General features: G+C 34.2%; 1 protein-coding gene across 1 annotated transcript; it reads right to left on the bottom strand.

The window, feature by feature from the left end:
• Positions 1-610: 610 nt before the first annotated feature.
• On the bottom strand, positions 611-10,990 carry LOC134271066 (cadherin EGF LAG seven-pass G-type receptor 2-like; the record flags this gene model as incomplete). Its single annotated transcript, XM_062753324.1, has 6 exons — positions 10,921-10,990; positions 9,582-9,846; positions 8,704-8,834; positions 7,167-7,486; positions 1,143-1,239; positions 611-852 (listed from the first exon to the last, which is right to left on the bottom strand). Coding segments are annotated over exons 1-6 (1,125 nt in total), but the record flags the coding sequence as incomplete, so codon positions are not given.
• Positions 10,991-13,881: the final 2,891 nt, after the last annotated feature.

Genomic DNA, 13,881 nt, shown 5'->3' with positions numbered 1-13,881 from the left:
CAACAAATTCCTGTTTCAATGTTCCAGTTTGTTAAGTAACATCAGCGAGAGACTGTATGAGAGCGAACGAGAAAGAGAGAAGAATATGGAGATAATGAACAGTAATCAATATCAAAGTCCATAGAACAATACAAAATAGGAGCAGACCAAACACGGACCTCCGAAACATCAGAGGTGGGTGAGGTGCCATGGAGGACTGAGCATCCCCTGCTGACCGGTCACATCCGCCGTGTGCTCATTTGTCATGATCATGAAATAACGGAAAAATCCGTCGTCAATTGATTGTATAAATAATGGACTAACAATTGGTATGAGAAACGTCAGTCAGCATTTGACTCAATGATAAATTGTATTTGCTGGCAAGGTCATTGTATCGACCAAAGAACTGGTATGATGACTTTAAACGGGACTGCTGATATTGAGAGAGATGTTATCAATATTACTAAAATAAAACGGCTTTACCAAATTTACCAGATTTCTTTCCTTACCAATATAATGAGGTATTTGTTATAATCGTATACTTGTTTTCATGATGTCTTTTGTTTATCATAAATATTGCTAGCAACTTGATTTGAATTCTAAGTATGCTTCTAATTTACGTTTTGCTTACAATTTTTCCGGTGGTAATGATTTCGTCTACTTCAACGACATTCTGATTGGCTGAACACTCAGGAGGGATGTCATTAACGTTAATGACGGCAATATTGGCCTTAACTTGGTCATATCGTCCACCTCCATCAGTGACTCTGATCGTGAGTTCGTAAGCTGATTTAGATTCAAAATCAAGGGGGGCAAGTATTAAAATTTCACCTGATTTGGGGTTGATGTAAAACCTGTTTTCCTCATTTCCAGCTGAAATAAAATGCCGACTCAGTGTTAAACAATATACAATCAATCAATAAATCCAGCTACAAATACATAAGATTTTGAACTGCATAAAATATCAAGGAAATTTTAAAGGAAACACAAGAGAAAACAAAGGAAAACCAATATATTGTTCGTTTCGTATTCATACCCCAGAATAAAGGGATAAAATATTGGTATATCATTTATAATACGAAAAACCTATGGAAATTACAGCTCAAGATCAAAAGTCGATAAAATAAAATGAATAAAATTTGATTTGTCTTATTTTGTGATACCTCTAATGGTAAATGTCAGGGTCCCGTGAAGACCGAGATCGATGTCGTCAGCGGAGGTGTTTAAAACCCGCGTACCCGGTACGGCACTCTCCGGTATCTGTTGAATGGATAAATCCTTTTATACATCTCGAAATATTACAGCATGTACATGTACTTGTAAAGATTTTTTTCTTTAAATTCAAACGTGAAGAAGTTAAAATTGATGTACGTCACAATGCATTAGAAATTTTAATTCAGTGCCGGTCGAAAGGAAATGACAAATATTACAATAACAAGTTAATGCAGCAAAATAAAAAAAATATAGGCAAATTTTAAAATGTAAACGCTAGAGAAGCTTTGAAAACTAAAAAACAATTCTTAGATTTGAATTACAATTGTTTTAAAATCAAAACGACTTCACAGAATGAATTTTTATTAAAGTAAAATATCAAGAAAGTTTTTTATTGCAGAGAAGAAAAGAATATTGTAGAAAAATATAAAATGAAATTCTTGGTATATGATCTACAAGTCGTGCTGTTCTTCTAGATTTGTCAGTTAAGTATGGAAAGTTTAAGAAGGAAAGGATTTGTTAACACGTTTGTCGTTTTGTTTTGCTTTATATTTGTCATCAAATTATTTGATTTCCTAGTTAGATATAATAATAAATAAATTTTGCTTCTTTAGAATACAAAAACAGGGCAATAGTAGTATCCATGGGATATCAAATGATTGTTGGAGGCCAGGGTTTCAAATTTTACCAAATATTGTCAATGAGAAATTCAAAAATATTATCAATAAAAACTAAGACGTATTGTGTGGAACTCGGAGTTTTCTTTTCACAAACTAAGTTTTCAGATGGCCGATGCATATATAAAATAATTCATTTCTTTAATGAATGATACAAATGTCTATGATTTCAACAATTATGATTTGATCTCTGAAATGGCTGCAAAACATTGAAAGAAGATACTTTTTCTATTATTGATTTAGATACATTAGTGGTTTATTTTTCTAAAACCAAAACATTTCTTCTTTGTGTATTGGTGGCTTGACACAGGGAAGTGAAATGCTTAAAGTGCGGCAAGATCGAACGCCTAGAGATCCACTGCTGCCGCTGGCTAGCCTACATGTATTTAAAAAGGAAAGTAGAATGCGTAAATCTTCTCCCGCCAGTACAAAGCCCCTACACTACCAAGACTCCTCAATGCCTCCTCGTGGCGATGCACGGTAAACTAGGGTCCTTGCACCCTTGGCTAAATTGGAGGGGATCTCGGAGTATCAAGGACCCGAGATATGCAGTGTGTAAGCCCACCAGCATTTGGACATGCCCTACCACTCATCAACATTGCCCCAGCTATGGGTTAATAGCCGGCTAGATAGGAATCATTAGCCATGGTACGCAACCTTTCTAAGAGATGGATCTCTGACATAAAATTCAAACAATTGCTCGATGGGAGTCAACAGCTTTGGATAGTAGCCCATCTAAAGGATGTAGACCTTGACTACAAATCCCTTGGCAGGGCGTTTGGCACCAGGTTAATCACCTTGTCCTGTAAAAAAAAACTCATGATTGCAGAAACTACTATAGACGCTACCTATGCTTGCCCTTCAAGAGTTGGAGCTAATGTAAATATTATTGAAAATGCAACTGAGGATCGCCATGCAAAACAGAGAATGACGTTTAACAAACTGATACCCGTGTTTTCACAAAATTTGCGCAGTGGAATGTACGTACCACGTACGAGACGGGAAGATGCGCACAATAGTTAAGGAAATGAGAAACTACATAGGTCGAAACCACTAGATTTTTCAAAGAGATAGGTGATATTTTGTCGATAAAACAGGTTTTTTTTCACGTGATATGCGTGTACATAGTTTTAGCAGGTAATATATAGCGCCTTGGTTTTAGACTGCAGGTGAAGGTGTGCAATTATTATTAATCCCGGTTTCCAATATGCTCCAATATAAAATTGAGCATTGAGCAATGTCTTTAGAATATAATCTTTCAATTTCGGTCTTTTAAAGTAATAAAGAATCTTTACAGTTTTTCCAGTACCAAGTTAAATATTGTGCAGTAAACCGACGAAAACCATGTGTCGCCGTTGAATCGTAAACACATCGTAAACACATAGTAGACTGTCATTCTTTCGGACTCATTCACTTGATTGGAGAACAGGTGTGACGAAGACATCGTCACGTGTTGAAAACTGCTTTCAATATAAGATAGTGGTCTTGACTTGCTACATCATCGACGTCCTAGGCATAAGCGAAGCAAGATGGAATCAAAGTGGAAATATAACACTGAGTAGAGGAGAAGAAGTTCTTTATTCTGGCAATGAGAACAAAAATGATCATCATACAAAAGGAGTGGCAATAATGCTATCAAAGAAAGTAAAAAAAAAAAACGGTCTCATTGGATGGGAACCTGTCAACGAAAGAATAATGTGGGTGCGACTTAAAGCTAAATGCCAAAACTTTACTATCATTCAGTGCTATCCACCAACCAATGAGGTTGAAGAAGAGGTTATTGATAACTTCTATGAAAATCTACAGCAAACTTGGAACAACACCCCAAAGAGAGATATTAGAATATTGATGGGTGACATGAATGCTAAGATCGGCCAGAGTAACAAAAGCAGAGAAAAAGTAATTAAAAGCACGGTATTGGAGTGAGGAATGAAAATGGAGACAGACTAATTGAATTTTGTGAAACAAACGAACTAGTGATAGGAGGAAACCTTTTCCCTCAAAAGAACATCCACAAAACGACCTTGCAATCACCTTATGGTAAAACAAAAAACAAAATCGATCACATTATGATAAGTCAAAGATGGAGAAGTCTGTTGCAAGATGTTAGAGCTATGAGAGTAGCAGATGTTTTTTTCCGACCACCACATGATACTAGCCAAAGTGAAAATCAAACTGACAAAAAAAACCGCAAAAAATTGAGACAAAGAGAATGAAGTACAATCAGGAACTAGATATTGAGGGTGAATGGACTGCTTGAAGAGATATCATCAAGAATACATGTGAAGAAGTCCTAGGAAGGAAACCCAACAAGAAGATAGAATGGATGTCTGATACCACATGTCAGAAAGTTGAAGAAAGGCGTAAGATGAAAGAAAACGTTAACAACGCTAAAACAAGGGCACAAAAGAGTGATGCCCATGCCAAGCACCAAACTTTAGATAAGGAAATTTGAAAAAAAATCATTCAGGAATGACAGAAGAGAGTATGTTAACCAAATTCCAACAAAAGCAGAAAAAGCTGCCCATATGGGAGATAAAAAAGACTCTATGACATCACCAAAACATTAAGTAGACATAAAACATGCAAGTCTAAACCGGTTAAAGACAAAGATGGTAAAGTTCTCACCAAACAAAATGAACAAATGGAGAGGTGGAATGAGCACTTCATTGATGTCTTGAATAGGCCAGAACCGGACCAACCGGTGACCTTACCACTAGGGGAAGACCTAAGCATAAGATTGACAATATAAAGAAACAGGAAATCAAGAAAGCATTAAAATCATTGAAGAATGGTTAAGCGGCTCGAGTAGATGGTATACCACCAGAGGTGTTGAAATACGGAGGAGAAGATATAAGTGAATACCTGTTTAAACTATTAAATAAAATCTGGGAAGCTGAGAGTATACTAACAGAATGGAAAAAAGACCTGGGGCTACTTTTTAAACTGTCAAAAAAGGGAGACCTAAGCTGCTGTGAAAACTGGAGAGGCATAACCCTTCTGCCAGTAGCAAGCAAGATCCTATGTAGAGTTATACTAAACAGGATGAAAGATGCGGTGGATAAAGTTTTACGGGATGAACAGGCAGGCTTTAGATCCAACAGAAGCTGTATGGACCAAGTGCAAGCGATACATGAAACATCTCTCATTGATTGATTGAGTTGCATGAAACTGGAAAGAAGATGTGGCTAAAAATTAACATAAAGAAAACAAAAGTTATGAAAATCAAGACTAGAAAAAGTGGACCAATCCCAATTTAGGGGGAAGAACTGGAAAAGGTAGACAAATTTACTTACTTAGGGTCCATCTTTAGTAATACAGGTGGTTCAGACGAAGACATTAAAGTTAGTATAAGCAAAGCCCGACAGGCCTTCACAATGCTCAAAGCTGTCTGGAGTTCCTGTACACAGAATATTTAATACTAATGTTAGATCAGTGCTTTTCTACCGAAGCCTATAGACCTAGGCCTATAACCTAGAGACTAACAATAGGACTAAATCAAAAAATCCCGGTATTTACCAAAAAATGCCTATGACACATCTGTAAAGTGACATGGCCGAGTAAAAAATCAAATGAAAGCTACTAGGGCGAACCAGCTAAGAAGCAACATCCCTCCCGATTATGAAACGAGCATGGCAGTCGATTGTCATACATGGATAAGGCCCCAAAACATCACTAGAAAGGCATTGTACTTGAATACTCAAGGTCAGAGAAAACAAGGGCGACCATTACACAGTTGGAGGAGAACAAGATTGAAAGAGCTTGAAGATATTGGAAAGACATAGAATGAGGCAAAAAGAAAAGCCCAAAACAGAGTAAGATGGAGAACGACTGTAGTAGCCCTGTGCTCAACTAGGAACGAAGAGAACTAAGTAAGTAAGTAAGTAAAACATTTTTTGCAACGTGAAGTTTGAATTTCCTAAATTTATTCTTTTACTCTACTCATTTTAAAGAGAAAGGAAACGTGCCAATTTCCATTCAAGAAGAGAATTTGACACAAATTTAATGTGACAGACTCTATGGTATCTCCTTACGATATAAAATAAGTCAACATTTGCGTACAAAGAGTTCCTTAACCTAAAATGCTCAACTGGGTACTTTTGCAATTTAAAAAAAAGGGGGCAAATCAGTTCGATAGAGACCAGTATGAAATATATTAATGTCCTTCTTTTCAGAGGATGATGATATTAACGAACCGGATTCTTAACTTTCCCAGGATGCTTCCATATTAACAATACTAATTGTTCTCCAAAGGAAAATTTTAAAAGAGTTTTCCTATGTCATGATTTGAAGACATATATATTTCCCAAGAATGCCTTTGATAGAGATCCCGTTCAGATGTGGAAAAAAATATTTTTCCTGTTGTTTCCTTTGTGGTTTTCGATACCTTTTCTGTTAACAATATTAACAAACTTGAATACCCTTCGCCTAAATGGCACCTTTAAACAGGTTTAATCTTTATTAGCAGGTTGAATTTATATTAGCTTAGTGGTTCCAGAAAAATGATAAAAATTAAAGAAGACAAAAGACGTCCTTAACTCTTTAATCAGAATATCCGAAATGTACATGTACCTTCAGATCAAATGAATTTAGAAAAAAAAAATTTACATTCGCACATATCTTTCTTAGATGATCCTATTGAAGAGAAAATACGTTCAGTTCTGCGTCATGTGTGAGTTTTATTTTTGGGTCAGGGGTCATATTTTGTTTTGGAACATTTCTAAGTTAATAACGATGAAAAGATAAAATGATAAACAAAATGGATATTTTTCAATCACGAGATGTGGTTAATCTTTCGATGTGAATAAGGCTTTGGAAACTATAATTAGCCTAAAGCCGCATTTACCTTTTCAATCCGAAATTCCTTTGAAGTTTCAAGACCAAACAACTTCTAGGTCATTGTGCGTTACACCATATGTAGCAAAACGGCGACCCGTTCGTATAATAAAAGCAGTTAAATCTATTCGTCTCAAATGTAAATACAAGTAATAAACTAAAATGTTGAAAAGTTCACCTGTTCACTGGGGAATGAACTTTTAGTTTAATACGTGATCAAATCAGCTGAGAAGGCCTTTCCGCTTCATAGGATTTGATCACGTGTCCAACTAAAAGTTCATTTCCCAGAGAACTTTTTAACATTAATGTATATTCCTTAATTGAATCCTGTAAACTTATATACTGTAACACTGAACCTTGATCATCTATACATGTAAATGTATCGTTACTTTTCCTAGTATGCCACTATATCATGCAGATTTTTATTGGAAGTACCTGTACCAATATGAAGTATCTTCTTACCTGTGCATTATAACTAGGAGCGAGGAATTTCGGACCGTTATCATTTATTGGGTTGATGTCTACAAATACTCTGGCTGTTCCGGTCTTACTGGGATTTGTTTTAGGATTATCCACGCCGATCACAGTGAGTGAATATAAAAAATTCTGTCCCGACAACAACTCATAGTCAACTGCAGTGTTTGTTGTCTGGATCCGGTTTCCGGAGAGTTTAAACTTTTGGATGGGATCGTCGCCATTTTGAATGGATAGAGAACACCCCGGGTTGGGACCTTGATCCCGATCAGAACAGACGAGATCAGTAAGATCGGTCACATCATGATCTACAGAAAATAAGTATTCAAATATTTAATTTTAGTCGCACACAAACCACACGTGACTCATTTTCTTATATTATACTTTCATGTAAATTACTTTAATCTGATTCGTCGAGAAACATTTGATAAAAAAGACTACTACGCGCTGAATAATGAAGCCACGCCCTCCTGCGTAGCAACAGTAAACAGTTAACATTTTCACCCCTCGAAAACCATTGTCAACCTCGGCTGCGCCTCGGCTGACAATGGTTTTCTTGGGGTGAAAATTTTCAATTTTACACTCAACTGCAGGCAATATTTATATGAAATCAACATGGTATTCAATTGCCATCACAACCTTATATTTCAAATATGAGGTCTTGATTTATAAATATACTAAAAATATCACTGACGTTAGGAATGCTTATGGAAGAATTAATGATTAAGAAATGTCCTTGTAAGTTTCTATAGACATTTTTTTTATAATAGATAATATTAAAGTGAGAAGTCTAGCATATTTATCGATGTAAAATTTCAACTTGCAAAAATAATATGGAAAAAATTTAGATTTGAAATTTTAACAAGTCTTTGTAATTTTAACCATCATTGTAGAGAGCGATCTAATGTTAATGATCACAACACATCATGAACTTGAAAAGAAAATAGAATATATCTATTCTTGACACTCTTTATATTAAGTGCAACGTCGGACTGGACAGCGCTAAATAAAGTATTCATACTTATTTTGATCATAAATTAAACATATATCGATTTGAATTTTGTAAATTTAAAATATATATGGTCTTAAAGACATGTGCATGTATAAATATTAATGCACACACGTATGTTAAATAAAGAAAATGTAGCGTATGTCACATACAATTAATAAAAATTCAATATTTTTATTTTTTGATGATTTTATGAAGTTTTTCTTACATTAGACTACGCCTTGTGGTTTGCATATTCATTTTCTTTTTACACATGCACCGTTAGTTGAAAGTATGCAATGTTTTAAAACTGTTATATCTCAACTAAATCATGGTCTTTAGACAAGTCTTATGTAGGTTGCCAGCTGCCACCCAAATTTATTTATGTATGTATACATATGAAAATATTGTCAAAATCAAATCATGGTCTGTATACCAAAGTTTTCCGTGTCATTGTGGTCATTGTGATAAATAATACAGCATTCGTCATGAATTTAATGGACAGTTATTGTACAATCCACATTATCTTACACGTACCTTGTACCTCGTTTTCGTTGATATCCTTATACAGAACCTCCCTGGTGAATCTTGGGAAGAATTCGTTAACAGGCTCAATGTTGATAGTGATATTATTCTTCACTGGATAAGCATACACACATTCGTATGCGCTAAAATGAAGACGAAATATAAAACTTTTATATTCTTTAAATTTACATGCATTGCTTGCTGATTTTAATAGTAATCCAACAACCAAGCTCTATGGTAAACTTGATGACTTTCGATAGTAAACTACTTATGAAGCAATATACCTTCATCACCTGTATACAAAATTTATATCTCTTAGTTGATTCAAAACGTGAGAGTATGCTCTACGTATGTACAATTTATAAAACGTAGTAAATTATTGACAAAGAAGTTAATGAAACAAAAATATTAGCAGTAAGTTCTATGGTCGATGCAATTACCTTGTCAGTAAATACAATTTATCATTGAATAAAATGCTGACTATTGTTTTTATATTTATTGTAGCAACATTATTCACACACAGAATTGATGACTGATTGCCCGTTATTTCCCGATCATGACATGGACCATACAGAGGGTTTGGCCTGTAAGCAGGGGATACTCACTCCTCCATGGCACCTGATCCCACCTCTAATGTTTTGGGGGTCCTTCTTTACTCTGCTTCTATTTTGAATTGTTTTCTTGACTTTTGTGCTTGAAAACTGTTCGTTTTCTCCGTATATATCATAATACTTGAAATATATTATTAAATTGATGTTCGTACCTACCACGTATAGTTTATAGGTTGCTACAAATTAAATAAGCTATAGAGAATTTATCCCTTGTTCCGATTCATACTATTCTGTGGCTGCGATCTGTGCTGTAGTATTTCACGCATTCATGATACTTACCTAATATATAAAGTGTACGTTTTTGTTGTTTCATAATCCAGATTTCCGGTAACTAGAATCTGGTTTCCACTGAGTCCAAACTCAGGAATGACTGTATCAAGTTCGTAATACTCCGTGTCTGTGGCGCTCAACGGGTACACCAGAAACCCCGGGGGAGCGTCTTCTCTGACAGACACTGTGGCTCCGGAACCAGGGGGGCTGATGAAGACGGGTTCCCCGTCATTGCCGACGTCATGGCAATATTCATTGGCGGCAAAAACTGTAACTAAAGATAAACATTTTTCGCAAGAACTTCTATTTTTGTAAGTTACAATTGTTTAAAATATTGAAGTCTCAAATCGGACGCAAAGAATAAATACACAATTTAAAAACTTTATATCTTATTATATTGTATAAGCAAACGAAATGTGTCTTCAGAGAAAAATATACATCAAGATATATCTCATGCCACCTCTGAAGTTTTACAGGTCCGTGTTTGCTCTGTTTTCTATTGTTTTATGGACTTTGATATTAAATACTATTCGGCATGTAACAAGTAACACTCTGGCCACGGGATACGTCACTCTATCTCTTTTCTGAACTACAGCCTTAGAGGACGGACGTTTTCAAGTTTTTTTGTTTACCTTTATCTATCACGTCTTCGTCATTTTTTGGTTTTAATTTTTTCTAATATATTTTTTTGCGTTTTCAGAACCATTTTCATGATGTTTCGGTTAAGTATAAGTTTTATTTACTGGAAATAAGGATTACCTTCCTTTACACAAAATATTGGTTTAATTTTCATCTTTATATTTTATTTCTGCTGAAACAAGTCACTGTTATTAATAATTTTGAGAATTTTAAACTAATCGTTTAACGTCACAAAAGAGGCAACACACGACACTTTAACAAACTTTTTATTTATTGAGGGAGAATAAGAAGAGGTGATTTAGTGTATGAGGATTATGGGATAAAAATTAGAATTTGATTGGTATTTGGGCTGTCAAAATAGTTATTGCATTAATATGAAATTACCTTTGGGTATTTATGAAGTTCAAAGTTCAAAAAACGTAATATTAACTTTTCACTATCATAGTTAAGGTTGCTACTTTTTTGTTAGGATTACATGAATAAAAGTTGCCTATAAAATATTTAATTGAATCATATAATTTAAAATATTACAAATTAATAGAGAAGAAGGAAAGCATGTTCTTAACCTTATACAAATACTTGTTAAGACCTTCATAGGTTCATACAAATACTTGTTTAAACATGACACAAACAAATGAGACAATGATTAATCTTTAAGTATTAAAATAGAATTTAAGAATACTTAAAAGTTTCACCAAAGCACACCAACCTGGACTGCAGCAAAAGAAAAACACAAACAATGTGACCATTTGCTTACTCCTGTCATGGCGCTTATCCATGTTAATAATGCAACCAAAAGAAAACAATGCTATATTTATTGACTAGATTCTAAACATTCGGAAATAATGGAATCACTCCTTTTTCCCTTTAAAATAAAATACACTTACCTTGTTTCATTAAATGTTCCGTTGTTCTACATCTCCCGCACATTTAAAATAAATGTTTCTCCATATACGTCCTCCACAGAGCGTGGATCCGATCAGATGAAATCAAAGATACGGTATAAAAAGGTGATTCTGTACTTTTAAGGTTTTGATTTTGAATAATAAATTTCTTTTGGATATTAAATGTTTAATTTACAAGAAAAAATCGGAATGAGTGCACACTCATTTATCTTTTTTTGCAATTGAGAGAACTATACAGCTACGTAGATACAGGATTAATGGAGTATTAGATCTTATAATGCGTAAAAAGGACCGACATTCTTTTCAAAATAAAACATCTTGGTATATAAATGTATTAGGTTTTAAATGGTATGATTATCTTTTATACAAAAACAAATTTTATGAGGAGGACGCACAGGTATGTGAAAGTTCTGCATACTTGTATTAGTTTCGTGGATATTTTTATGCAAAGACCAGAACAAGTGCTTTTTTATCAAGAGTTAATGATTTTAAATATGTTTTTTTCATGTGCTTTACATGAACTATCCTGCTTCTTACTTTTTGTTTAAACTGCAAAATAACTCGGGGGAAAAGCAGCAAATTAATCGAGGAATAGATGCAATTCTTCTTGGGAAAAGCAGTGTCTAATCGCAGAAAAATGAAAAGCGTCTCTATTTTTAAACAAGCACATACTTATATGGCTAATCAACTTGAATCTACACACTGAAAATAAATATCTTTTATAGCCAAAACAATTCTTGATATATTTGATATTTGAATTTTGTTGTTTTACGTGTCTTTTCACGAATATTAAGAGGCAACAACACATTTGGCTGCAAATGTAGACCTTTACTCAGCATTCAGCACTCAGGCTCATTGGGCAGATCGTCATCTTTTTCGTGCAATCACTTGTTTCTACATAGAACCTGAATTAATATGGAACAGTCTCCAGGTTCCGCGACAGGATTCCAACCCAAAGGAATATGTAAGGATTAACTTATTACTCTGTAAATCCGGTGCAAGCGCTCTAACCACTACGCCTTGCAATCGACAATGTTTAAATCAATCGACAACTAGAGAATTCTCCTTTTGTAATAATTTCTGCTTAATTACTGAAAGGAAAAAGAAACGCAGGGTAAACTTTTGAGTGAATTATTTTTTTTCTTTTAATCTTTTTCGGTATTCCTATCTAACTTTTAAAATCATCTTTCAAAAAGATATAAATCTCATTTGATTTTGTCGAATAATTCATAATGAGTTATTGAAGCTCATATGACAATACCCCCAAAAGTGAAAATCGTAAACTCTCATTATCTTCAATGTCTCTCCCACACATCTGTCACAACCTTGATTCTCCTTTGCATGGAATTCATCGGAGTGTTTATCATTAAAACACTGGTTATATTGGGCATGGATAACCACGCCTAAAAATTAGTCAAACGATGCGCGCATGCGCAAGTGAGAGGAACACAACAATAAGTTGACAGGCTCAAAAAACCAAATTGCAGAATTGCTTTCTTTCATTTTTCGTGTGAATGTAATGATTATAATAGTCTAGTGTATAAATGGCGGTTTTTGTGGTAGTAAGGTGGCGAATTAAGAGATGGCAGGACGAATAACTCGCTCGTAACACGACTCTGTTTCGCGTTAACGTCATCGTCACGGTTGATTGAAATCCATCCCAGGCCCTCACAGACAACGGGTAAAAAGTTTTATTGTTCCAAAAACTTCTGATCTGAATAATGTTGTTAGGGGAAGTTGTCGTCTGAATCAGAATTCTGTCTTCTAATACCAATTCGTATAAGAACTTCTTTCTTTTTTTTAACTGTGTCACAAATTGGATAGTTCCCCTTCGAATGTCCAATGATTTCTATACATCGGTTTTTGTTTTATATATTTCTAATTTTTTGATGGGTACATGTACGTGGTGTAGGAATTTAGATCCCTAACAACTTACTTTTATATTGTGAAACTTATATTGGTTATTGAGTTATTATTCACCTTTCCTTTTCTGCAGAAGTTGACTTTTTTGTAATCTGTACAATTGCTTTGAAGTTTGACAATTAAATTTTCTTCATTAAAGATAATTTATACAGTCATATGACCTCTAATCAATCGATTAAACATTTCTGATTGCTTAAACTATCATTTTTGTCCAAAGCAGCATCTTATATTAATAAAATTGTTTTATGTACAATCAAAGAGTAGATCATGCTGAGCTTTCTATCAGCGGTGAAAACCTTTTCACTTAAGCCAAGCATCTGTTTTCTGTTTTTATCCTTAGCGACAAGATTAATATTAATAACAATATTGACAATGATAAAACGGCTTAACAATTTAGACAATGATATACACTTTCTACGAGTTTCACAAATTCTTAATCTTTGAATTTTTTTTAAACTGAGAAGTAGTACTCCTGTTTATATGGTTTATGGCGAAATGGGACGCTACCCTCGGCCTTTTTAGATATAAAATGGCTAAACAATATAGTAAACATTGTACATGTAATATGCAATTTTTACATCTTTTTTAATTTGTTGTCAACTATCGACTCCTGGGTATTAATCAAGCTATACAACTACACATATAGGGTACCTGTACGAGTCTGTCCTCCTTAGTTTTTTTTTCTTTTGTTGGTTTCTTTATCATTTAAATGTATTTCCCTTATTTCATGTGTATCTTGTATTCTGTTTTTGTAAATATTGTACATAGAACCTCATTTATCATCTATTGATTTGAGTGAATAAATTGAATTTGAAATTGTTGATTGATAAAAATTAAAGCAG

The sequence above is a fragment of the Saccostrea cucullata genome, unplaced genomic scaffold, assembly GCF_032062105.1.
Source record: "Saccostrea cucullata isolate Sc308-1 unplaced genomic scaffold, CSIRO_AGI_Scuc_v1 ctg8576, whole genome shotgun sequence".
NCBI lineage: Eukaryota > Metazoa > Mollusca > Bivalvia > Ostreida > Ostreidae > Saccostrea > Saccostrea cuccullata.
Note: the sequence above shows the minus strand (reverse complement) of the source record. Positions and strands in the feature narration are given on the sequence as shown.